The 26,445-nt window shown below is 40.3% G+C and overlaps 1 protein-coding gene and 1 long non-coding RNA gene across 7 annotated transcripts in view; one reads left to right on the top strand and one right to left on the bottom strand.

Moving 5' to 3' along the window:
• Window positions 1-26,429, top strand: part of EPG5 (ectopic P-granules 5 autophagy tethering factor) — a 102,391-nt gene extending 75,962 nt beyond the window's left edge. For 5 of the 6 annotated variants that reach the window (XM_073212983.1, XM_073212982.1, XM_073212980.1 and 2 more), the window contains 11 exons: window positions 303-375; window positions 1,729-1,832; window positions 6,000-6,175; window positions 8,319-8,504; window positions 9,001-9,210; window positions 9,940-10,084; window positions 16,137-16,379; window positions 17,653-17,869; window positions 18,385-18,600; window positions 20,191-20,305; window positions 22,115-26,429. In XM_073212983.1, coding sequence (XP_073069084.1) covers window positions 303-375; window positions 1,729-1,832; window positions 6,000-6,175; window positions 8,319-8,504; window positions 9,001-9,210; window positions 9,940-10,084; window positions 16,137-16,379; window positions 17,653-17,869; window positions 18,385-18,600; window positions 20,191-20,305; window positions 22,115-22,297 — 1,868 coding nt within the window. In that variant the 3' untranslated portion in view covers window positions 22,298-26,429. The remainder of the gene's footprint in view (window positions 1-302; window positions 376-1,728; window positions 1,833-5,999; window positions 6,176-8,318; window positions 8,505-9,000; window positions 9,211-9,939; window positions 10,085-16,136; window positions 16,380-17,652; window positions 17,870-18,384; window positions 18,601-20,190; window positions 20,306-22,114) is intronic. The other variant, XM_073212981.1, reaches the window with a different exon arrangement.
• Window positions 8,280-9,922, bottom strand: LOC140843437 (uncharacterized). Its single transcript, XR_012121209.1, has 3 exons — window positions 9,804-9,922; window positions 8,869-8,973; window positions 8,280-8,471 (listed from the first exon to the last, which is right to left on the bottom strand). It is a non-coding gene; the product is annotated as an uncharacterized lncRNA (long non-coding RNA).
• Window positions 26,430-26,445: the final 16 nt, after the last annotated feature.

Raw genomic sequence — 26,445 nt, 5'->3', positions numbered from 1 at the left:
TCTCCAGCTCTTCCTTCCTATTAATTATCTCACTGAGGAAAGGTTTCTGAATATTTAATCATTTTTCTTGAAAAAAGGTACTGTATAAAATTATCCATGACATTGTGTTGTAATAAAAATTCTTCAAGAAATTCCATTGCAATAAAGAAAACACAAATATAGTTACTCTAAACATGTTGTTTGTATATCAATATAGGTTTATGAGTATATAGAAAATAAGTAGATTTTTCTACTTGGTGTTATCAATATATTAAAAAAGGATGAAGTTATTTCTTGTCTTTAAAAATTTTGCTTTGTTTTAGTACTGAGATCCCTACATTCAATAATCATCCAGCTCTTTAAGCCATGGATCCTAGTTTTAGAGGACAGTGACAGGTAAGTAGTTTTTTAGATATTTGGTTCCTTTGAAATTTATAGACTTAAATCTAATGATGTTTTGGTATAAGTGATGTATTCACAGTTTTAATTTTTAATGTAGGGCCATATTTAAATTTAGGAAATGCTTCTTTACAAAACAAACAAGACATTTTGTCTGTGAAATTGTCTGGTAACTAATATTTTGATAATTAGTTTTGAGGCAAAACTGGATACTCATTTCCAGTTTTCCACAATGAAGAAGTTGAATGAGTTTTGGTACTTTTAACTTTAGAAAAACGATGTTGCTCTCCTGAATTAGGTTTTGATAATATAACATAGCAAGATATGAGACTAACTTGATTTTTTCCAGTATCTCAGTTATTTTTTGGAATTAAGTTGGCTTTCAAATTACTGGGTGAGCTTCAACCCTTTTAACATGAATTCTGCAATTAAATGAAAGCATTATTTCACAAGCATTTAAAACAGAGGTAGAGAGCTGTCCAAATGCAGTGAGTTGCCTCCTGTGGCTTTTACTCCCCTAAAAAGTTTGCACACAAAAGCTAGGTAAACTTGTCAGGTGTTTTGTAAAAATTACAAGAGTGGTAGATATTATAGTACTTAAGGTATTTTCACAAATACTAATTAATCTGATTCTAAGACTCAGAAAACTAAATGTCTTGCTTGAGTCCCACAGCCAGTGAACAGAACGGGGACCATAGCTCAGGGCCTTTGAGGCCCATGTTTGCAATAACCCACGCTTCTTCAGGAGCCTGTCGAGGAAAATAGAAACTCTGGATTCTTTGCTTTTGCTAGCAGGCTGTCCTTAAACAGTCTGCAAGCTTCAGGAGTTTGTGGTGACTGTGAGGCTCCTGTTTATCTCCAGGAAGAATTAATGCAATCTGTTTTTACCAAGAGTTTGTTCTTTGGTTATTTACTGTCTGTTCATTTTTGGCCATTTTTTTGTTAGGTGATTTTTTTCCCCTCATGCTTTCTGGTAGTGAAAACTGATGAAGTACTTTATGGTGTATTTCTAAGGCACTTGAAATAGAACCAGGATACACAAGAGGTGGGCTCAAGGGTATAGATTGAATGTAAAAAAAAAAAATGCTAATTTGATAGTTATTTAGAGCACACTTCTGAAACTTAATTGTGTTGGAGTAAAGGTGAGGAAGGAAAGCAAATAAAATTATATGGTTGATATTACAAACTACAGTTCACCTCCAAGAATGCACAGCCTTGAAAGTGGTCTAAATCTATCTTAGGATTGCATAATACAGTTTTCTAGGATTTAGACAAGCCCTAGACTCTGGGACCTAGAATAAATTCACCCTGGGACTTTCATTTCTAAGTGTGTGTTTCTTTTATTTAAAGCAGCCAACGATACTACCCCTGGCTGGAGAGTGATGCTGTGGTGGCCGCAAGCTTTGTGCAGTTGTTCACTGACTGTGTTGATTCATTACATGAGAGGTTTAAAGGTACGAAGATGTTCTATTACGTCTCTGGTTAGTTTTCACTTTTCTGTAAGTCATTCATCTAATCTTGTGCCTTGGCTTTCCTCCTTTATTTAATTTAATTTTGGTTGGTAGGCAGTCATCTTTGACCAAAGAAAGGTCACAGATGTGATTATTTAGTGTAAAGCTTGTAATTTCCTATCTTGTCTGTGAGAAAGCTCTGACTTCATCGGTCATGGACAGCATGCAGCGCTCCTCTTCACCTGCTGCCTATCCACGATGGGGAGCCTCATTGCTTCCTTGACCACTCTTTTTTGTGTTTTCTATCTTTTTCTGCTGCACTCTGGGCAAAGTCTTGAGATCTCGCTTCCAGTTTACTCAGTCTCTCCAGCTATGTCTAATATGCTTAAAAAATGGCCACTGAAGTTTGCATTTTAACTTCTAAAAGTTATGTTTGTTTTTCAGTTTTACCCTGATCCCTTTTTGATAGCATCTTCTTTCTTTTGTTGAAAATTCCAGTTTTTATTCTTGAAAATGATTAAACATGCTTACTTTGCCTGATGAGGTGAACTTGTTGGCAATAATCCCCTTATCTGACCTTCCTGCTGGGGAGGGAGGTGGCTCTTGCTGCTCTGTGATGTTCCTTCAGACTTATTCCTAGAGGTGTGCTGCCTTGTGTGTTCTGTCATTCGGTATTACGAGTCCGTCTTCAGAGAGTCTTTATGGACGAGGGCAAGGGGGTGTTTCTCCAGAAAAGATCTGCATTTGTTGCCAATTGGAGCTATGCAGTTCTTTGGCTTCAGGTTTCTCACCCTACACAGTTGCAGGAAATCAAACCCCAAACCCACTTGCAGGCATGCCTTAATTACCACAGTCAACTTTTGCCCCTGTCTGATGCCCAGCCCAAGTTAAGGCAGAGACGGTCTCCCTTTCCTCACATCTGCCCCTTCAATGAGGGTATGTATAGTCCTTAAATGATTTTGTCTTCTGTCTCTTTGTGCTGTTAAAGCCCCAGGTAAGCAAACAGTCCTATGGCACCTGAGGCTTCAACATCAGTTTAATACTGTTTCCTAGTCTCTCTTTACTTCTGGCCCCTGGTATTTTCAACATTGAATGTGCCTAGCTATGCATTTTCAGAGATGGTACATTTTCCTCAGTGTCCCTAAATTTGTTGTATTGGGACATTTATAAGAATATTAGGTCCACCCCACCCAGTTTTGCAATAGCCTATACTGTTTTTCCTATCTCCAGTTTCTATTCCTGCCTATTTATTTTCCTAAAATACTGTTTGTATCCTATTATATTTGTATCAGAAACTTTTAAGTGTAGTGTTTTAACTTAACATTCAGAAGTGTCTGGCCCACTGCACTTCCAACACTATGTGATAGTTTTCTTATGGAAACACTGCACTCCAGCCATACTGTTCCATTTGTAAAAGTCCTTGGACCTTCCCTCTGCCCCTCACTTGCTCAAACTGATTTTGCCTCCTGGGTAAAGGCACGGGACCTTTATGTTCTCCTGCATATCTATTAATGTGGATACATTTCTCTACTGCCCAGAAATCTTCATAGTATGTTGTTGTAGTTTGAGTCCATGGGAAGCAGGCACTGTGATGGAGCTAGAATGCCAGAGATTTATTTGGTGCAAAGCCTGTGAAGAGGAGGGGAGAGGAGCAGGAGGAGGCACGGCATGCCTCAGACTCCAGTGCAGGTCTGACACCTGAAAAAGGAGAGGGGGAAGGAAGAGCTCAGCCTGCAGCTCTGAGGAAGTAGTGGCCTGCCCAGTAGGGAGTTCCAGTGCAGAGATTCCTCATCAGGAAGCCCCACGTTGGGTGGAAGTGGCTAGGTCTGTGCTCAGTTGTTGGCTGAGGTCTACCTGGGAAGAGTGTGGTGGATCCTCAGGGTGCTGTGGCCTGAGTGGTAAGTTCTGTTTGAAGAGAGGTCTGAGTGGGATGCCTTGGTGGCTGGCATGTTTTTATGTGGCACCTAGTCATAGAGTTATCAATATGTCATCTGGGATTTCTTATATAAAATATTAATAATAGACTATTTTTTTTAGAGCGGTTGTAGGTTCATAGAAAAATTGATCAGAAAACACAGAGATTTCCTATATATCCTTTGCCCTCCTTCCTCCCACTCACCATATTCATAGCCTCCCCCACCCTTAACATCCCCCACCACAGTAGAACATTTGTTATAGTTAGTGAACCTACATTGATACAACATAGTCTCCCAAAGTTCATAGTTTACATTAGGTTTCTGCTCTTGGTGTTATACATTCTGTGGGTTTGGACAAATGCATAATCATATGTATCCATTATAGTAGCATACAGAATAGTTTCCCTGCCCTAAAAGGCCTCTGCCTGTTTATTTATCCCTCCTCACTAATCCTTGGCAGCCATTGATTTTTTTACTGTCCCCTTAGTTTTAGCTTTTCCAGAAAGACATACAGTTGGAATCATACAGTATGTAAACTTTTCAGATTGGCTTCTTTCATTTAGTGATGTGCACTTAAGGTTCTTCCTTGCCTTTTCATGGCTTGATAGTTCATTTCTTTCTAACGTTAAATAATATTCCATTGTTTGGATGTACCTCATCCAGTATCTTTTTTTTCTCCCCCTCATCCAGCATCTTTGATTGACTTTTTACATGTCTGCCTTTGTGTGTGTGTGTGTGTTGCGCGTACCCAACTATAATGTGAATTCTAGGCACAGAAACATTCTTCTTTTTATCCCTCACAAGACTTAGGTGATGCCATATTCTTAGTTTGCTGAGTATTGGCTCAGTGAGCAACACATGAAATCTTAATAATACTCTTTTTTTTTTTTGGAAAGGCAGACTTCTAGCTGCTTTTTCCCACCCAGAATATGTTTATTAGTGGTAAGAATACTTGAGCATCAAATTATTGTCCCAAAGGCGCTGTGTTTGCTTTCTTAGTTTAAGGGCAGGCACTCTCACAGGCTCCTTCCTGTGATTCTCAAGTTTGAAATTGCTTAGGAACAGGAGGGTGCACGGATGCCATTGAGGATTGGTAACTGAGCTGAGAGAGGAGGTAGAAGGACTGTGCAAAGCAGGAGGAAGGGCTCCATGGTGGCCTTTTAGTGAGCTCATCTGATCCAGCTCACCGAAAGATGAGAAAACGAGGATTTGAAATGCAAAATGAATTTATCTGAGGTCACAGAACTTATTTGTGTCTGGGCTGGGACTAGAAGCTCAGTCTTGTCCTAAGAGATGACTTCCTAGACATCTCTTACCTATGTATCCATCCTTATTTAAACAAAACAATTTTTTAATCCATATTTAAATGCTACCCTTCACCCCTATGTTAAAAGGTTGTTAAAACGTGTTAATGTTTCATGTTGTAGAACAAAGTATGGACTGGGAATCGAGAGCACAGGAATGTTAGAAGTGATAAGTGAACTGGTTCCCTGTGTTGGTGCTCACGGTCATTTTTCAAAAGTCAGTGTTGAAAGACACCATCAGGTTTCTGTTCTTATTGTGAGTGGTTCTCTCTTCTTTGACTGAATTCCATTCCTTTGCATAGAACCACACATTCTGAAAGAATCTGTTTTAGACTAAATATCCCTCTCTCATCATTAGCTCTTGAGGACACTAAGGTAATTGATACTTTTGAGGACAGCACTGAATGATCCAAGTCACAGAAGAGCATGAGATTCATTTTAGGATGACTTTCTTGAATGACAGTTAATAGTCTAGTTTTCACCAGGGATGAAGCTATAGTCATTTGGAACTTTTCTTTTGAGAAATACTGGATTCCTCCAAGGTGCCAAATGGATAAAGTGCTAAACAGGAGACTGAACACATGCTGAAGGCAACAGACTGAAGGGATACCTCGAATTGGTTGGGTTATGCACGTGTATTTGAGTTAAAAAGTTATATATTTTAAAGTTTTGAAGATAAATCGATCACTCCTGCTATCTTCCACATACTACTTACCCATTGCCATTACCCAAGTAAGTGACTAGAGTACCATTCTTCATTACAGTGTCATAATGATATAATTATAGCTGTGCCATCAGGTTTTTTTTCCCTGTCACATGAAAATCTTTGAAATTGGGTAAGTATTAAGAACCTTAGGTTTTAAACTTTTAGTTCAAATTTGTATTTTGCATTAGTTTGTTTTTAGAAGACAAACAAATTGTCTTCAGCTGTATTTTCTTTTTCTTTTTAGATAAGCTGTTGCCAGGTGATGATGGAGCCCTTCGGTTACACCTTATGCATTACTGTGAAACGTGTACAGCCCCCAGAATGCCAGACTTCATTCTGTATGCTTTTCATAGCGCCTACCGGAAGCTCCCGTGGAGGGACCTGCACCCTGACCAGATGCTCATGGAGGCCTTCTTTAAAGTAAGCCCTTTGCTCTGCGTGGCACAGCCTGGCCTCCAGGAATGGCAAGTTCACTGTGGTCTCTAGGCACAGGTGCAGAGTGTGCCAGAACAGACCGTGCCCGCATTACGTGTCACCCAAGTTGTGTTTGTATAAAACAAGCATCCCGTGGAAACCATTTCATTGTGTTAGTAGATGAGTCAAAGACAGGACTATTTTTAAAACCCAGAGAAGGATTTTTGTCTGTAATCTGGCAGCTGTACCCTAGATTTTAGTGATTGCTGTATGAGTACGTTTTAATGACTTTGTCACACACAATCTTGGTGTTTCAGTGTATGCTTGTTTTTCTAGGATAGTATCATTAGAACTACCTATTGTTAAAAGTTCTATTAAAGCAAAAGGTAAGTTGGTATACAAGCCATTAGTTTCTTTAAGCAGTTATGTGAGGGAATAATTAGGTTGTAAGAGATAGAAGTGCACTGTAACAACCAGTGATGCATCATCATCATATAAAGATCTGAAATAACCTGGGAAAGTGCCAGTAAGTTTGTGCGTGGGTGTTTGTAGAAGAGGCAGTAGTTACAGAAAGTAGGCATAGCAGTGTCAAAACCAGTCAGGATTTTTGTTGTTCTTATTAAGTTTCTATTTTAAAAAACCCTTTATAATCTTGTCTTAGCTTTTTATGATCATTTGTTAATTTGTTCATAGTTGCCAGTTCATTTGGGTGTACACCTAACAATGTCATATTTCTTATTGGGACATCTTAAGTGCTTTCATTACTGCAGGTCCACAGTTACTTGTGACAATTAGTGAACTGTACTGCAGTCTTCTACTGCTGTAATTGGAGATCCTATCTGGAGCTGCTCTTGTAGCTGAGCCCAAAAGAAAGTGGAGGACAGTTGTCTAGGCCAAGAATGGTTTTATAGCTAGGCTTAGTGTATGAAACAGGCACTACATAGATATTCATCACCATTCTGAACATGGAAGAGAGTGTTTGTTTAAAGAGCTATAAGACAGCATTAAGTAAGTGGGCAGCTTTAGCTGTAAGACAGATTAACTAGTAGGACAGTCTGTAAAGGGATCCTGGAGACTCTTTCTCTAGGAGTTTTAGTCTAATGATAGCTGGCCTTGGCCTGCCCTGAAGCTGAGAACCTTTTGGGTCTATGCGTTTTCTTGGCATAATAAAGTATGATGTTTTTTGAGGGGTTGAGGGTGAGGATAAAGAATAGATTATAAAGGAGGATGAAATACGATTTTCTACAAGGGAAAAGAATAAGTAGTTAGCATAATACAATGATGTTAATAATAGGAGAATGTGAATCATCACCAAATTCCATTGATTGTGACTTTATAAATGGAGTACAGCTTTTTAATCTTCATTTTAAAAGGAAAAATTTGTAGCTGGCCATGTTTTATTTTAAACAGACTTGAAATAGGTTTTTAAGAGATACCTTTGACATTGATTATATACTTTATAATACATCTGCCCTACCCTGATATATTTTAAATAGGATTTAATTAAATGTTACACAATCATAAAAAATTATAATGACTAATAATATGGAGGCATTTTAATAACATAACATTACTAAAGTGGCAATATAAAAATTATGTGTACACTATAGTGGGTCTCAGGGTATGGTTCTAGGATCAGCACTTGGGAACTTGCTCAAAATGCAAATTCCTGCTCCCATCCAGAAGTAGGGAGTAGAATTAAAATTACTAGGGTGGGGCCTGGCAATCTGTGTTTTAGTGAATCCTCCAGATGGTTCTGACGCATTGTCAGCTTTGGGAACTGCTGGCTAGTAGCTCTCAACCATTGCCCTGTCCCAGCATACCTGAGGACTGTGTAGACTCCCTGAACACCAGTGACTAACTGGCAAATCCACCCTGGTTGGAGCTAGAAAAGGTCATTTCTCTCCTGTTAAGAATTAGTGGAATTAATAATGAACCCTAAACAAACTGAAAAATGTACACATGTACTACTTATGTGGAAGGACAGATATTAATAAATGTTAAGTCTAAATCTCTGGGGATAGGATTATGAATGATTTTTATAATCTGAGAAAAAGTTATTTTAAAAAATACCAATTGATTTATACACAGTTTCAAGATCCATAGACAGTTTAAAGTATAACATTGATTTTAATATGTTTCCATTTAGGTGGAAAGAGGAAGCCCCAAGAGCTGCTTCCTATTTCTGGGTTCTCTCCTTTGTGAAGTCAATTGGGTCAGTGCACTCTCTGATGCGTGGAGTCCCAGTCCCCACCCGGAGACCCGAAGCATGATCGTCTGCCTCCTTTTCATGATGATTTTACTGGCAAAGGAAGATCAACTTGTAGACCAAACAGTAAGTCTGGAAGGCCTGTGTGAGGGCGTGGCAAGGCCTCCTAGATCCTCACTGTCTGTGAAGTTGTAGTTTCTCAGTTGTTTCCCTGATGCCTCTGTCAGAGTGGGTATATGCTTGGCATAGGGGATGTGCCTTCAACTAGGCGCCTGATTTTCTTAGATAGTTATCATCTAATTCTAGATTATGAAGGGAACCCTGAGTTAGAATATAAAAATCAATTCTCATTAACTGCTAGTTCTACCACCGATCAGAGAGTTCTTTGAAAACTGGGTTCTGAATACTTAGAAATCTTAACATTAATGTGTTTTTGTCAAGACTTTTGTTATTACTTTCACTAGTACTCCTAACTTGAGCAGATACTTACTTGACATCTCAAGTGTTGTAGGCTTATCATAGGCCATCATCCATCATAGTAGTCACTGCGCAGACGAGTTAAGGACACATTTCTGGGAAATCGGGAGCTCTAGAGCTAACAGAATATGTGTTTCATTTTTAGGATTCATCTCTACTTTGTCTCCTTGGACAGACAAGCTCACTGTCGTGGCATCTTGTGGATATTGTGTCATACCAGAGTGTGCTAGGTTATTTCAGCAGCCACTACCAGCCATCCATCATCCTGGCAAAGGAATCTTCTGCTGAATTAATTGTGAAGCTCCTGAAAGTTTCTGCAGGCCTTTGTGTTCCTACTGATGGCCAGAAGCATCTTGTAAGTTGAGTGGGTGCTGTGAAAGGCAGAGTGTTCTTCAGGACTGGCAGTAGCTGTAAGAACATAAGTGCTGCTAAAGGCAGTCTCGAACCTTGTGATGGCTCAGCAGAAAAAGTTGGAGGATGTGTATCATTGTGTACTCATATTTTGGCTTCTCAGATCTTTTAGTTTTAATTATCTCTTCTGATAAGCTTTTACTTGTTAGCAGTGTCAATGCTAACAAGAGGTCAGGAGGATTGAGGGCTGGCAGTTGGTTCAGTGATCTGAATGTTATTGGCAGCAGAATGGCAGGGAAGTTAGGAGCATTAGTTTGAAGTATGACAAACTCAGGGCCCAGCTCACTACCATTCTGCCCTTAATTTTCTCATCTGAATTGGAAATAATATTACCTTGCCTGAAAGTATTGTTGTGAGGATTAAATTAGATAATGAACATAAAAGTTTCTGGAAAAGTACCTGGCAAGTGTGTAGGTAATGTTGTTATTAATGTAGTAAAAAAGGAAGCATCTTCTACTGGAATCTGGGAGAACATGGGTTCCAGTCTAAGTGTTCCCCCGGGTTTGCATATCCTTGGACACAGGGCCCTTTACACACCTGTCTGCATGTGGCTTCCCGCTCTGTGCTCTTCACTCCCTACCAAGGCGGTCAGTGTGCTGCTGTGTTCCTGGGGAATACTCAGTTAACACTGCTTGCATGGATTCATTTGAAAAATCCTCTTTCTGTTTGTCAGGATGCAGTTCCAAAATGCCAAGCCTTCATTCATCAGATGGTTCAATTCCTCAGCTCCCTGGAACAAAATGGAAAAATCACCTTAGCAGTCCTAGAACAGGAACTGTTTAAACTCTTGGATGATATACTTGTCTTTAACCCGCCTGGTAAGTGACCACAGCGAAGTCATGCATGTATTCAGTAAATGAATTTCTGCTGGTGTATAAGGCATTATGAGATCAGGAAGATGGTTAGGACACTCTCATTTCTGTTTTCAGAGAAGCAGGGTCAGAAACATGACTGGATTGCTGAGATTTTGTGTCATCTCAACACTGGGCAAGGCATGAACATTAAGAACGTGAGGAGGGCCGACACTGTCAGATGCTGATGTGAGGTTAACCGGGCTGGGGATTAAGTTACATGATTGGATTTAATGATCGGGAGGTACCTAGAGCAGCATTCCTAGGCGTTTGGGCTCTTCCCTGGGAGGGCACTTCAGAGTCACCTGTAGGCTTGTGAAATAACTGCATGTGGAGAACTTGTGCTCCCAGCAGCTGGGGGACTGGATATCCTGACCGCCTCTCTTGCCGAAAACAACTAAGAATGCTGGTTAAAATGTTTTTAAGAAATCAAAAATTACTTAACGAGGTGCCAGAAAATCTCACAGGTCAGAAGCTAAGTGGCAAGAGGAATCATCTAGGCTGAGCTTTCATCTTGCAAGCTTTTGCTGAACCTTCTTTGATTAGGAGGAGGTGATAAAGCCCTGGTGGGAGCTGAAGATGGGCATCTATAAAGAGTTCCTGTGCATAATTCCCTGGGATGGCATCCTCAGTGTGAAGGATGAGGCAGAAATAAAACTGCCCCCAGGAGAGGAAAGCAAAGACAATTCTTGTTTACCTTGGAGTTGAGTCGATGTCTAAGTGTGTGTGGAGGGAAAGCTACCTCTTTTGAAAATTAGTAAGTACATGTAACCCTCTTGTGGGTTTAAAGCATGAATTCATAACTACCTAGGTTGTCCAAAAAAATCCCTCAACCTGGGAATTGAGTTAAAGTAGTTTTGTGTTGGCAGTGTAGCCAGGCGCCCAGCAGAAAGTAACCACAGGATCTCTTTGAAGGAACCCACCTTCAACTCAGGCCTTGGAATGTCACATTTTTAAAAAGTCATAAAACAACAAGGAAACAAGGCACCACATGCAAGTCAGCATAGTCAGACATATAAAGACTTAAGACGTTGAAATAATTAGCACAATAATTAATTTTAATTTTAAACATTTTTAAAAATAAGAGAGATTTGAAAATACCAGTAAGGAGCAAGGCATTGTGGAAATATTCAGCTTTGAGAGAGAATTTGATATTCCTGCAATGAAAAACACAAAAATTCTACTAAAAAGTTAACAAGTACGTTTAGCAGCAGATCCAACCCATCTGAAGGGAACATTAGGAAACTGAAAATATAATTATGAAGAAAATACCCAGAGTGTAGAACCGACAGAAAGAATTGGAAGGTGAGGTTAAAGGGCATAGGGGGTAGGCTGAGAAGATCGACATCTATCCAGTCATCCAGTCAGAATGCCAGAAAGAGAGGACATGCAGAACTGGGGAGCAGCAATAGCAGAAGAGACACAAGGCTGAGAATTTTCCAGCGCTGCTGAAGACAACAATCCTTAGATTCAGTAAAGCCAGCAAACCCATGCAGCATAAATAGAAATTCAGCCTGGAGACACCATAGGGAAACTTCAGAAGCACTGGTAACAAAGAAAAAAACTCCACATCCAGGAAGGGAAGACAGAGTACCTACAGTGGAACAATACTTACACTGACTGACAGCCAACTCGGAGCTGCAACAAAGGAAGCTGTAAGGCATGGATCAACAACTTCAATATGCTGTGAGGAAATGACTTATAACCTGGAATTGTAAACTAAGAAAAGCCGTCTTTCAAGAATGAAGATGAAATAAAGATATTTTCATAGAATACTGAGAATGTTCTTCCCAGTAGACATCACTAAAGGAAATACTAATGTGTGTTCTCTAAGTAGAAATAAAGTGGTCACTCGTAAAAGGTTTAGGTTGCACAAAGGAAAAATAAGCAGAGACAGTGCTAAAATGTGACTACCTATGCAAATATATATAAACAGAACTGCCTATGTAAAACTATAATAATCATGCATTTAGGGGTTTAAAAAGCAAGAGCTAAAATGAAATTACATGATCACAAGTATATTAAAGTTAGGAAGGAGGTTAAATTACAAGAATTCTAAAGTTTATTATTGTTTGAGGAGGTAAATGGACTAAATTTACATCTTGTAAAATATGAGTGTTGAAAATTCTAAGAAATTCACCAAAAGAATAGAAATAAAATGTATAATCTCCAGGTGTGTAGAGAGATAAAAAGGAATTCCCAAAATATGTGCAATCCAAAGAAGGCAAGAAAGAAGCATGGAGAAGGTGAGAAAAATGACCAAAAATAAGACAGTAAAATTAAAACATATCAGTAAATGTAAATGGACCAATACTCAGGTTAAAAGACAAAGATTGTTGGATTGGATTAAATACTCAATGGTGTCTAGCTTTAAGCTGTATTAGAAGTACATCTAGAGCATAGGATATAGAAAACTTTCAATAAGGCAGCCCTGTCAGGCAAATATTAAAATAGAAAATTGGCATAGCTTTCTTAACATTAGGCAGAGAGAACTATAAGGCAGAAACCATTAAGAACTAGATGATCTCTAGTGTGTTTTTCTGCCTTAAAGTTGCATGAGAAAAAAATAAGAAATAAACTTTAGTAAAGATAAGGAGAGTCACTGGAAATTGATAAAAGGTTTAATTCACCAGGAGGATATAATAATTATAAACTTACTTGTACCTAATAATGCAGTAGCAAATGTAAATACATAAAGTGAAAATTGACAAAACTAGAGAAATGTCAATGTCACTCACAATGAGAGATTTTGATGTATGACTCACAATAGGTGAAGTAGACAGGAAATCAGGAAGGCTGTAGGAAGTCTGTACAGTCCAGATGGATGTAATGGGTAAGTGGAGAACGATGTGTCCTGAAAATGCACAGTACACACTGTAGCTGGCTCACAAGGGACAGTTAAGGAACTTGACCCCTTAACTAGGCTTAATGCAAGTCTTAACCAATCCCAAAGGATGGGTATTGAACATTAACACAGGACAGTGAACTTAGATGTCAGTAACAAAATATAATGGTGGTGGGGTGGGAAGGAACTAAACATTGGAAATTAAGAAGCAAACTTTTAAATAACTAATGACCAAAGGAGCAACATAGTAGGAATTTAAAATATTTAGAACTAAATGAAAAGATAGAATGCATCAGAATGTGTGGAATACAGCTAATATGGGACTTAATTTCATGGCCTTTAATACTTATATTAAAATTTTAAAAGCTGAAAATTAATAAGAATCCAGTTAAGTTTATAAAAAGAACAGCAAAATACAAGCAAAGACTATAGAAGGAAGGAAAGTCATAGAGAAAATAAATAGGAGGAAACTAAGGATGAAGAGCAATGAAACTGGTAAATGTGTAGGTAAATCTAAATGAAATTTGTATAAAACAGTAATAATAGTGATGTCTTACTGTGTTATGGCAACAGAAGGGAGGGTGACAGGAGTTAGAATGTTACAAAGCCTTTACCTTGTCTGGGAACCAGTTAATATCAGTCTGAAAAATCAAGGAAGCGTGATGTAATTTGTAAGTCATCCACTATACAAATGTTAGGAGTTTCTAACTTTCAAACTAAAAGAGAAAAAAGGTAGAATAGTAGGAAACATTATAAAAGAAGGAAAAGAGAAAGAATGTAAATGGGAGGAACAACTGGAAGGCATATAGTAAGATAGTAGATTTTGAGCCAATTTTATCAGTAATTATATTAAATATGAATGCCTATAATTGTCACGCTGGATAAGGAAGAAACAACCCAATAGAGCAAAATGAACAAGAGCCTTGAATTGACATTCTATAAAACAATATCTTAATGACCAATATATATATACAGAAAGGTGCAAAACCTTACTAACAATTAGGGAAATGCAAATTAAGACCTTTATTTTAGTGACTTACAATGACCTATCTACCAAAATGTCTAAAATTAAAAAGACTTCTTCAATATTAAGTATTAGCAAGGATGTAGATCACTGTAACTCATATACTGCTGATCAGTAAATTGATAGAACCATTTTTAAAAGCATCATCTATCCTGTGACCCTGTGATATAAAAGAAATGTATATAGCTATGCTCTGAGAAACATGAGTGATGTCCATAGCTATGCATCTGAGGGTGTCCCAAACTAGAAACAGCCTGTATGTTCAGTGTAAGGGGTGAATTGTTATGTATTTATAGAATAGAATGGAAAAAGTAGTGAAAATAAACTATAGCAGTGAAAATCTGTAACAGCATGAATGAATCTCACAAACATTTTATGTTTAAATATTGTTTGTGAATAGTATTTAGAGAGCATAGTAATAGAAAGTAAGCTGGTGTTCAAGTTGGTTAGTATTGATGAACAAAAAAAAGTTGAAATTTCTTGCATCTATCTACAACATAGATTTATCAGAGAGAGTATATAATATGGTAGTTAAAAATACAGATTCTGGAACCAGACTTCCTGGCTTTACTACTTAGTAGCTGTGTGACCTTAAAAAAAGTTGTATAACCTCATTTGCAAAATGGGGATAGTAATCGTACCTGTTTCATACAGATCTTGTAAGTATGGAAGGAGATAATGCCCTTAAAATTTTACCATCAGGCTGGCAAGTCAACAAACCCTCAGTGAATGTGAAAAGAACAAAAAGAAAAATTAGCAGGAATATGGGGGAAATTATTTTAGAGTTGGTTACATGTGATTAGACCAGGGAGGGTGAATAATAGCTGGCCAGGCAAAGGAGAGGAGGGCGTTCTCAAAAGATCTTAATCTTTTGATTAAGGGGAGTGATGGGATCAATCTGGGTTTTAAGAAAATATTTGTTGGCTGTGTTTATGATAAATAGGGAGGGGAGAGGCTGGGATCTATTAGGAGGCTTATTGTAGTAATTTTCTGTTTCTGTGAGTCATAATTAAAAGATAAATTAAAATTAAAATTGCTATTCACCTGAAATTCAGAGGTTAAGACCTTTATTACCAAAAATATTTATACCTATGAAAATATATGAAAAAAAACGTGTAACATATACTGTTAATATTTTTCCTAAATTTTTAAAATAAGTCCTTGCTCGATAGTAAGTAGGTCTTACAGTAACATTGTTAGGGTGTGTCTGACATTGTGCAAGTGGGTGAGTTTGGTTTGACTGGTGTGATGAGTAAAATTGAGTAAGACTTCCTTGCTCCCGCTGGAGCCTTGTGTTAGAAGTCTCAATTCTATTCCATTAAAAATATATTTTTTTAATCTAACTTAAGAACAGTGAGTAGTTGGCAAAAACGGAGCCTGTTGAATAGTTTTCTCCAAAAAATCTCAGTGAAATATATTTTCTATTTTTAAATATGAAGAAGGAATCTACCTCAGTAACCAACTCATTTGTGGTTCTCTTTTAACATGAATTTGCTCTGTGTCTTACATTCTCTGCTCTTTTCATCTCTTAATTTGTTGGCAAGACCCATGTATATTACTAGTCTGTCCTTTTCTTATTTAAAAAGCAAAGAAATAAAAGAGCTGCTGTTAAGAGCCCTTTTAAAAAGACTTTAAAAGGTTTTTCCTTTCCTTACTTTTGTATTTTGTTTTAAGTAATAGCCTTTATTCCTTTCAAATACCTCTAGAATATCAATAGGTTTGGCAGTGGTGGGGGTGGAGGAACTGTTTCTAATCTGTTTATCAAATGACACCTGAGATCTATGTTTTTGGTTTCCTGCATGAGAAAAGTTTGGAAAATAAAGACTAGTTAAGCATGTTCTGATAAATAAGTTACTCTTCCACACCAGCTTGGTACGTCCACTTGGTCCAGTGCTGCTCGGCCACACTGCTGTAATCTAAGATCCTGCAGTAGTTTCCTTCTTTGCTCTTACTAAGTACTGATGTGCAACATCCTATCCTTGAAAGCTAACCACCATCCAGAATCTTCTTTCTGGTCCCTGAGATCAGTCCTTAGAATTGTAAAATCTGCCCTTACAGCAGCCAGAGATTGAAGCACTGTTGTTCCCTTGATTGTATTCATGCTGCCATTCTTCCACCTTTCACTGGCATGTGTCTGTGTTCCTCTTTAGATGTGGACAGCCAGACCCGCCACATGGCCCTCAGCAGTCTCTTTAGGGAAGTCCTAATGATGATGAACAATGCAACTATTCCAACGGCAGAGTTCCTGCGGGGCAGTATCCGGGCCTGGATTGGGCAGAAAGTGCACGGGCTGGTGGTGCTGCCCCTTTTAACAGCAGCCTGCCAGAGCCTAGCTTCTGTCCGACACATGGCCGAGACTACAGAAGCCTGCATCACTGCCTACTTCAAAGAAGGTAAGAGGCTCTCGTTAGGTCAGTCCTTTCCAGGGTACGTTAAAGCTTTGTCAGAAGGGAGAGCTTTCCAGACCCTTCCAGTGAGGCATTATAACACCCTAATTTATTTGTAAGAGGTGTTGATGTTTCACAATATCTTCTGTTTTTCTCATAAAGATCTTCAGTTTAGCACAGGAACCGATGGCCCATGTCTTTACTATAGTCATGTTTCAGTGCCAGAAACCTCTATTCATTTTACATTAGTTCTGGAGTATGAGACCAAACTTTTATGAGACAAATTGTATATGTTACAGGCTTAGTTATGGTCCTCAAACAAATGCTATAAACTAGAATCTATTAAGACCTTCTAATTAATTTTCCCTAATTTGACACTTAAAATGATCTTTCACAGGAGTCCTTCTATGGCTTCCTGTCACATCTTTTAAACTTTTATTAAGAGGTAACTCCCTCCACCCTCACCTTCTGTAATGTTTCTTATTCCCTACCTCTAATCTCTCATGATGGAAACCACCTGGTTTGACTAAGAGTTGCTCAGAACAGCACTTTTAATTCTGATACCTGGATGCACATCATAGTGCATGCAGTGGGAAGGAGCAAAGGGTATTGGACTGAGAATGCCAGGAAGTGCCCAAAACCTCCCTGTGCCCCTTCTTGATACCCTGGGAACAACCCATGTCCCCATGTCCTCCATGGAAGTTGCTGTGCATGTCACCATGTTACCTCACCCTTATTTCCCCACAAAGAATTGAGAACTGCTAGGGTAACATTCCTGCTTCAAAAATCATTCTGTTACTAAAATTAAAGTGCTCTTTGTAGGTTGTGAAACATTTTCAAGGATTTCCACCCAGATGAGTCAAACTAAGCTTTGATAAGCAAAAATACTTCAGATGGAGAGAATAATAATAATTCTCTTGAAAAAGCATCAGTATTCATAACAAAATGGTATTTAGGTGAAGTTAAAACTGTTAGATGACTGGGACAGGCAATGTCTGCCTACATGTGATGTTAATGATTGTATGAGGAGTAAGATGATTTATAAAAGTGCTGCCCTGAATTCTGACTTCTTAACCTTCCACAGTGGCTAAACAGAGGGCAGGCATTTAACATGTGGACTTCCCAGTCTAAGCTGCAAGGCACGTTTCACTTTTGTGGCTTCTAGGGTCAATCTGGGCAATGTTTTCTTGACATGAAGCTTGAAAAGATTCATTAAAGTACTTAAATAATTTGATTCTTGCTTTTATTTTGCTGTCTCCTTTTGTTGCTCATTTCTTAGGCTCCCTCAGCCAGAATTCAGGATGGGGCCCCATTCTGGTGTCCCTTCAAGTTCCTGAGCTCACCATAGAAGAGTTTCTGCAGGAGTGCCTGTCCCTGGGCAGTTACTTGACTCTTCATGTCTACTTGCTTCAGTGTTTAAATAGTGAACAGACTCTAAGGAACGAAATGAAAGTGTTGCTCATCTTGAGCAAGTGGTTGGAACAGGCGTATCCAAGGTGAGCTGGCCTTCCAGCTGCTGTCTCAAACTCACTTGTATTTGGATAATTTGGAATTTAGGGTTTTAAGTAAGCGTTCTTTTAAGTGCACAGAACCAACTGATACATGAGTAACAAACAAGTTTATGAGATACAGTGACACTTGTTTCAGAAAGATTTTTACTTGCCTGGGCTAATTATCTGAACAGTGTTTTTATTTCTTAAAGCAGCCATTTTGAAGCAGCAACCTTTGGTTTCTTATCAGTTAGAGTAGGGGTAACAGTGTGTAACTTATGGGGTTGTTAGGAGGATTAGGTGAAAGAAGTGAAGCCCATACCATCATGCCCAGCATGAGTAGTGCTCAGTGAATGGCAGCTTATACAGTCTCATGGCTTTATTAACATTAGTACACATCAGCCTAAGCTTTTAAAGTAGTAAATGCCCTCTATACTTAAAAGTCAAATGTGGGCTTTCAGTTAAATGGCAGTGGAAAGAAGACACTTCTGATTGTCTTTTCTTCCTGGGCTGCCTCCTAGCTCTGTGCAGGAAGAGGCAAAGCTGTTTGTGTGGTGGCACCAGGCCTTGCAGCTGTCCCTGATTCAGACGGAGCAGAATGACTCGGTCTTGACGGAGTCTGTCATTCGAATTCTGCTCATGCTTCAGAGCAGGCAGAGCCTGCTGGCCGAGGAGAGACTCAGCTCTGGGATTCTGGGAGCAATTGGGTTGGGCCGGAAGTCGCCCTTATCTAACAGGTAAGGAAGCACCTGCTGCTGCTCCTCTAAATCGGCCTCAGTGTCTGTACCTCCTTAGCTATTGTGATACTTTAGTAGGTTTTTTGACTTAGGGGCTTGGTTTCTCCAAAGGCTAAGAGAAAAAAATTAATTAGAGCCTCTTTATTTTTTATATATTTAAAAACATATTTATTCCTTCTCCTATTAAAACAACTTTGTTTTTATGTTCAAAGAGCATTTTCTTAGTAAAATCTCTTGTATTTTGACCATGTAACCTGACCACACTACTAATTTTGTTTTAGTTTTGATCAAAGGATGGTGTGCAAGGTCAGGTCAAATGCCCCAGTTTATCAGGGCAGTCCAGGGCCCACGAGGGACTCAGCCTATTAGAGCTGTGAAGTCAAGATTAGTTTAAGTTCACTGATAAGAAGGAAAGATAATGAGAAGCAAGACTAGGTTTTTGTGGCTAAAAATTCCAAGGCATGAAAGAATGTGCCACTAGGCTTCCATTTTATCTCATAATACTTATTTGCATTATGGATTTCTTTTAAAGCCCTTCTCAGTGTTAAAGAAGAGTCCTCATACCATTCTGAATTGGCATTCTTGTGGAACAGTCTGTTCTGTTGTTGCAGGTTAGGGAATCATCCAATCCAAACTAGTTAGATGTCATGCTTCTTCCTTGATGGTAGACTGGCAGGACCATGTGATTTTGATTCACTTAAATTGTGGCAAAATATGCATAACATAAAATTTGTCATGGTAGTCCCTTTAGAATGTACGATTCAGTGGCATTTAGTACATTCATGATGTTGTTGTAACCATCACTACTGTCTAGTTGCAGAACATTTCTATCACCCCAAAAGGAAATCCTATACTCAATAAGTAGTCAGTCCTTATTCCTCTCTCCCCTAAGTGTCTGATAACCACTGATTGACTTTCTGACTTTGTGTGTTATATCTGTTGTGAACATTGCATGTAAGTGGAATATATAATATGTGGCCTCTTGTGTCTGGCTTCTTTCACTTGGCATGAAGTTTCAGGGTTAATCCACATTGCAGCAGGTATCAATAGTTCATTCCTTTTTATGGCTAAATAATATTCCATTGTATAGCTATACTATACTTTGTTTATTCATTCATCAGTTGGTCAATATTTGGTTGTTTCCACTTTTTAGTTATTGTGAACAGCTGCTATAAAATATGTTTACAAGATTTGTTAGAACACCTGTTTTCAGTTCTTTTGAGTATCTACCCAGAAGTAGAATTGCTGGGTCATGTGGTTACTCTGTTTAACTTACTGAGGAACTGCCACACTATTTTCCAAAGTGCCCACACCATTTTTTACATTCCCACCACAGTGCCTTAGAGTTCCAGTTATTCTACATCTTTGCTAACATTTTCGTTCTTGAGTCTGAATTATGCTTTCATTGTTTGGGCAGTGATAATGGAAGGGAAGATTAAGGCTCCTTCTTGATCATCTTTTAAGATTTTCCTGAAGAGACTAACAACATTAGGTCCAGAGATGTGTTTATCTTGTTTTGTAGTAGAGAATCTGGTGGTATTTTAAAATGCTTATTTTAATAGTCATTTGCTTGTCTCCCTCATGTGTAAGGTTCCGAGTGGTTGCTCGAGGAATGGCTGCCTTCCTTTCCATTCAGGTTCCTACTGAGGATCAGATCCGTTTGAAGCCTGGCTCTGAATTATATCTGACTCCAAAAGCTCAGCAGGTCAGTGAAAACAGCTTTATAGTTAAGGGGTAGAAGTTTTCCACCTGGCCTCCTTCCCTAGGAGATCAGGAGATGGCAGCTGTAGTCTTTATACATAAGGATCTACAGTAACACAGCATACCCTTCAGTGCGTTCTGCTTACTGGAAAATGGTTGCTGCATGTGCCTGCCTTAGATTTTAAACGTATTTTTGTAGGCACTTGTCTAGAGCCCTACCGCTACCATTGTAGAAGCAGCAGGACCATAGGGAGCCAGTTTGGGATCAGATTTGGCTCTGATGAACATGACTTCATCATGACTGCCACGTGCTGGGGGCTGGGCACAGAAGATATGGATGCAGTGGAGAATGCTGGAGGTTAGCTGAGCCTTAACTTGGAGCCAAAAACATGGCTCCTGTTTTGTGAGTCTGGAGGTTGACAGCTGTGAAAAATTATAGTTTATTCTAAAAATGTGGAAGGCCACATGGCAGTGGTCCCATTCCAATAACTATTTTCACCTGTAAACAGGCTGGCCTGGTACAAAGGCATATAATAAATATAAAATGATGGCCAACATCCTTCAGTGCTTACTACAGGCCAGGCACTGTTCTGTTTCAACTCACGCTGTTGATGAGTTAAAGTTTTAACTCATGTAATCCTCATAACAACCATGTCACAGGAGCTTTTATCGTCCTGGTTTTGTGGATGAGGAAATGGAGAGAGAGAGATAGAGAGAGAGAGACACACACACAGACAGAGAGAGAGAGAGAGAGAGAGACAGAGAGAGAGCGAGCCTTGTAAGTGCTGGGGCCAGGATCCATACTTGCCGCTCTGCAGTGCTGTCCCTGGAAATGGTGAAAGCTTAGACCCCTTGGCTCTTCTGTTGAGCTTTGTAATGTCTACCAGCCATATGCAGGGTGCTTTCTGGGTCTGGAAGAGCAAGGATCAAGCATTCCTGAGTGAAAGTGATGGCTCCCTGCCTGTCCCCATTGATTCTTGTTATTTTCTCTGTGTGGTGGTCCCCATTAAGGGGAAGGATTCAGGGCTTCACAGTTCACTTTCAGACCCTGAGAGTGGTGAGCATGTATACTTGGGAAACAAGACTCCCACCTCTAAGAACCACTGTTCTTTTTTGTTTTCTCCAAATATAGTCTTTTTCTCTTCTCCCACTATGAAGGAAGGAGAAATTAACATTATGTCATTTAAGCATGTTTTTCTTTATTTACTACTGAAGAGAGGCATGGGAACATTATTGTTTCTGTTGGGCAGAAACCAGAAGAACCTGATCTGTACTTCATGCTTGCTGACTGACTGAATGACCTTATTGCTTATCTTTAGCAGCACTTAGCCACTGGTTTCTTTTGAATTTCATACAGTTAGACAGTTTAATATGACATTATTTTGTAACCTAAGAATAAAACTAATAGCAAGTTAGGTTTGCTTGTGCCTGTGATTTCCAGTAGGGGACCCAGGAAGAGGCTGCAGATGATGTGGTGGGGAGGGCTCCCTGCTGGCACTGGGGGAAGGAGGACAAGGCCGGAAGAGCAGCCAGGCCACAGTAGCGGCTCTGCAGGGGAGGGTTGGGAAACAGCACTGGCCGGGAGCGGGAAGGCTGGATGTGGAAGGCAGCAAGAGCTAGAAAATCTCAGGTTGCTGGCTGCCTTCTGCTTGTGGTTAATCAGTACCTGCCTTTGGGACATGTAATTCCAGTTCTGTAGGCTTCCCCAGAGGCTCACGGTTATATCAGATGATAATGGCAGGTTTGCTACACCTCTGGCAGTCATGTTATGTGCATCTGGATGGATAACCCTTTTGTCTTCCATGTCTTTTAGGCTCTGAATGCTCTTGAATCCTTGACATCAAGTAAACAGTATGTTGAGTACCAGGATCAGATATCGCAAGCCACACAGTTTATAAAGCATCCTGGCCATTGCCTGCAAGATGGGAAAAGCTTCCTGGCTCTTCTTGTTAACCGTCTTTATCCAGAAGTGCATTATTTAGACAACATACGATAGTAACACTAAGGCTCTTGAAAAACCCTGTTGCTGTTTATGTTTACATTTTAACTTTGCTTTTGCACAAGTAACTTTATTTAGTTTCACTGCAGAGCTCAGTTTAGCCAATGAATTAGTTGACTGAGATGCAGGTTGAGGAGCACTAGATAATTCTGTTGTTCATGTGCACATGTGTATGTGTGTGTACATGTGTGTTTTCTTAGCTCTTAAAACTTCTGGGGACATACTAGTTTTATGTTCATCCAATAGGAGAAACTTACTCTCATTTGGTTACAGAGCCACTTAAAGCTGCTGAATGTCTCACAAGACTCTGGATGGGGTTCTTTTGTATGTCTCCAATTCTGTCTTCTGTTTTTTTAAATTTCAAGACTCCTGTGTCAGATCTAAATACTTTGGGAATCATGTAGAACCCTCACTGTTAAACACCATTTGTGTTCCTTCAAAGTAAAACACACTTTGAAAATTGCGTTTCTCAAATGTGAGGAAATAGACCAGCTTAAAAATATTGTCTGTCTTCTTTTAGAAGGGAGATAAGAATGCTGAATTAAAGTGATTCATTGACTAAAATGTGATCACCTAATCCTGATGACAGTGGACAGCAGAGATGGTGTGGTGACAAGTCCATTTCCATCCATCCAGCTGTGTGTACTCATGGAGAAGGAGCTATCCGTCTAAATTGGGTGGCACACTGGTGATCTGTATGGGTGCACGCTGGTGGTCTGTGAGCGCATGCTGGTCGTCTGAGCGCACGCTGGTGGTCTGTGTGAGTGCACGCTCGTGGTCTGTGAGCACATGCTGGTGGCCTTGAGCACATGCTGGTGGTCTTGAGCGCACGCTGGTGGTCTGTGTGAGCATACTGTGCACAGATGGGTTTGTTGGCCCACATGTGCAGTGTAGTCAGGGTTACTCTCCTGTTCACTGTGGACACACATTTCCCCATTAACAGCCCTTACTGAGCCCCTGTAGACTCCCACATTTGCAGCTCTTGAGAAACACCAGGTTTAATGTCCAAGGTCCTGCTGTTGAATTAGGGAGAGAGAGGAAGGGAGGGCTTGAGGGAAAAATTGCGAGACAGAGACCAAGAGCCTGATTCTCTGTTTCCTGCTGGTTTTACTCCACACTTAAATTCAAATGAAGGTACAAACCTGCTGAAATACTTGTCTGTGGAAACTGGGTCGGGTCAGGAGACTGAACGACATTTGGCTTTTTTCAATAGCCACGTGCCTTCTGGTGCTGACAGCTCCTTCATTACCAGAGCCTGTCTGACGTCGCCCTGCTCTCCTGCCGTCTTCTTGCTCCTGTCACTTCCCCCCAGAGAGAGCAGTTTGACTTTCATCATCATAGTCACAACTCTCTTGGCTCAAAATTGATTTTGTTTGTCCAGCTTGTGTATTGCTTTTGTATGGCTTTCCTATAGCCCAAGGATATTTGCCTAAAAATGTCTGAACAGTCACCAGAGAATTTATCAGGGATGAGGATTATATAGGTTACCACAGTGCTAATCTCTTTTCGAATATCCTTTTGGAGTGCTTCCCCCCATCTGGAAGTATGTAGGAGCTGTTTTGATTTTGAACTTCTTCGGTTGGATGGAACATTGCTGCCTGATAGACATGCTCTGATAAAGGTCATCGCTGTTCAGCCTCCAAGTTTTGTGGGCCACAGAGTGTCCATCTCTAAAGGGACATCTCAGAGCTAGCTTTGTTTTTGCTTCTCTTTTCAAAATCATTCATCTTCCCCGTGCTGTGTAAAAGAAAAGTTTGGAAGCTGTGGAAAGTGTAATGACTGGCTTGGCAAAAAGATTTTATGACAGGAAATGGCTTGTGTGCTGTTTTGTTTGAGGAGGATAATTATTGATGTCCTAGAATGTGAAGTTTTTGAGTGATAGTATGTACATTTTAAAGAACATTATGACCTGTTCACTTTTAAAAGTTTATAATATTTATAATGTACCTGGTCTGTACGAATTATAAAAAATAAAATCTTTAGTTGCAGTTGGTAAGAATCCCATTTTTAGGGCTATCACACTAGTTTGTAAAGTCTTCCAGTTAAAACTGATGAAGATTTTTATGCCTGATGTCATTGTATTATTTGACACTGTAACTTGATTATTAGAGATGGTCAGTGAAACTGCTTCCTCTTTAAGTACTTTGTGATTAACAAAAAGGTGCTTTGAAGACACTGAGAATAGTTTAGAAGATGGCAGCACTGCTGTAGCCCTCGGAAATGAGTAGACCAGCCTGCTGGCTTTCAGGAATGACAAGCCTTTGCTGGCAGAAACAGTTGATCTCCGGAGAGCACAGGGCCAGTTCCAGAAACAGCTCCTTGTGCTGCGTGTAGGTCTCTGGATCAAGCAAGACCCAGGCCTTGTCTGTGCAGAGCAGTGTTGAAAGCGAACTAGTGCAGGCCCTCTGCACAGGGCTGCCAGTGGCACCTGGTTGACAGAGGGATGGCTAGCAGCGTCCTGGTCTCTATGAAGAGCACCTTTTCTCTACTCATCTCCCACAGCATGCAAGGACCGATCAAGAGGCACACGAGATCCTCCTGCTTTCCGGCTCTTCCGCCTAACCCTTCAGGTGAGCACGGCGGAAAGCTGGGAGTCACGGTGCTGAGGGAGGTTGGTCGTGCACATGTGTCTGCTCACCCTGACAGAGGAGCCAGGACCTCGCCCTGCACGAGCTCCAGGGCATGCCCAGGGCCTGAGCCCCCAGGCACAACCATCTCATGGTTTCATGTCTGCTTCCCTGATGGCCTGAGTCTCTCAGTTCTTTGAGGTGGGGAAGCCTAGTCCAGAAAATGAAAACCCCCAGAGCAGCTTAACCTCACTTTAACCAAGTGCCAATGCCACTGATAATTTTGATCAAGCAGCAAAATCAGTCCACGTTGTACCAGTCAACGGCTGGCAAGTGTTCATGCCTCTTCTTTTTGAATGAAGGTGATGCAGTTTTCTATTGAATTTTTAATCCTAAAATTAGTGATTTTTCTCTGGAGCATGAAACAAATGTAGGTCGCTGCTTTAAGGTCAGCAGGGACATTAAAGCTCATGGAGTCCCATCTCTCACCGGCAGGGATCCCCAGCCCTGCTCCCCTGCCTCTCCTCTGCCTTCTGCCCATGGCCAGTACCCTTCGCCAGAACCGCTGGGGGGCTCTGCTTGTAGTTCCGCTTTATACTGAGCCAAAACTGGCCTCTTGGTAACACTTGTCACAGTTCTGCTGGGGCAGCCCAGGCTGGTGCTGTTCACCTGTCCCTTGCGACAGACTTTTGGACATTGTCACACTTGGTCACATCTCTGCCCTCCCCCAGTCCACTACAAGCTAACTGCCCAGTGCTTTTTTAACTGGTCCTCTTCCCCAATGATATCTGCCAGGGCTGCCCTTGAGGAAAAGTGCCCCAACAAGCCCGTGTTATTCTAAAAAGGCTGTGGCCAGATTTAGCAGGGCCAGGACTCAGCAAGGGCACAACCTTCAGGTGGCCCTCACCTGCAGACACCAAGAATGTGCTGCCTCACGTCATGTCCCCTGGTCTGGTCCCTGCCCTGGGGCTTGGTCACACAAGGCTGGGCCAAACAGCTAAGTTCACTTACCCTGGGCACTTGGGCAGTACCAGCTCTCAGCAGCTGTGCCCTATGGCTGGCATGTTCAATTAGTGACAAGTTCAAACTCCACACTTTGGCGACTTAACATCAGTTGCTGCCAAAGGCTGTTTGCATCACCTGTCAGCATGAGAGGTCTACGGAGGGTGCTTTGCACTTTCCAAAACTGCTCTTCATTTTGGACCAACCTTACAGCTTTGAGGTGGTAGCTGAATTTTTTTCTGTTCAGCTAACTTGTCTTATTAAGCAAAATAGAGTATAATGTTGGGAAAATGTTGCTTATAAAAAAAGAATCCTTTGCTGTGATCTTCTGTTTGCCTCTGAGTCATGCTGGATAAAATTCTTGGCTGGCAGCCAGGTGCTATTACTGCCCTTGTTCTGGTCCCTGATGATCCTCACACTTAATAGAGGCATCGTGTGTCCTGGGAAGATACTGTTGAAGTTTCCTTCAATCTGGACATTGCTGCCATACTCTGATGACAATTACTTGAAAAAAATAAACTACTGACCTTATTTTGGGATAATAAAATCACTAAGAAATGTTGTGTATTATAACTT

This window comes from Manis javanica, chromosome 9, assembly GCF_040802235.1.
Source record: "Manis javanica isolate MJ-LG chromosome 9, MJ_LKY, whole genome shotgun sequence".
Lineage (NCBI taxonomy): Eukaryota > Metazoa > Chordata > Mammalia > Pholidota > Manidae > Manis > Manis javanica.
Note: the sequence above shows the minus strand (reverse complement) of the source record. Positions and strands in the feature narration are given on the sequence as shown.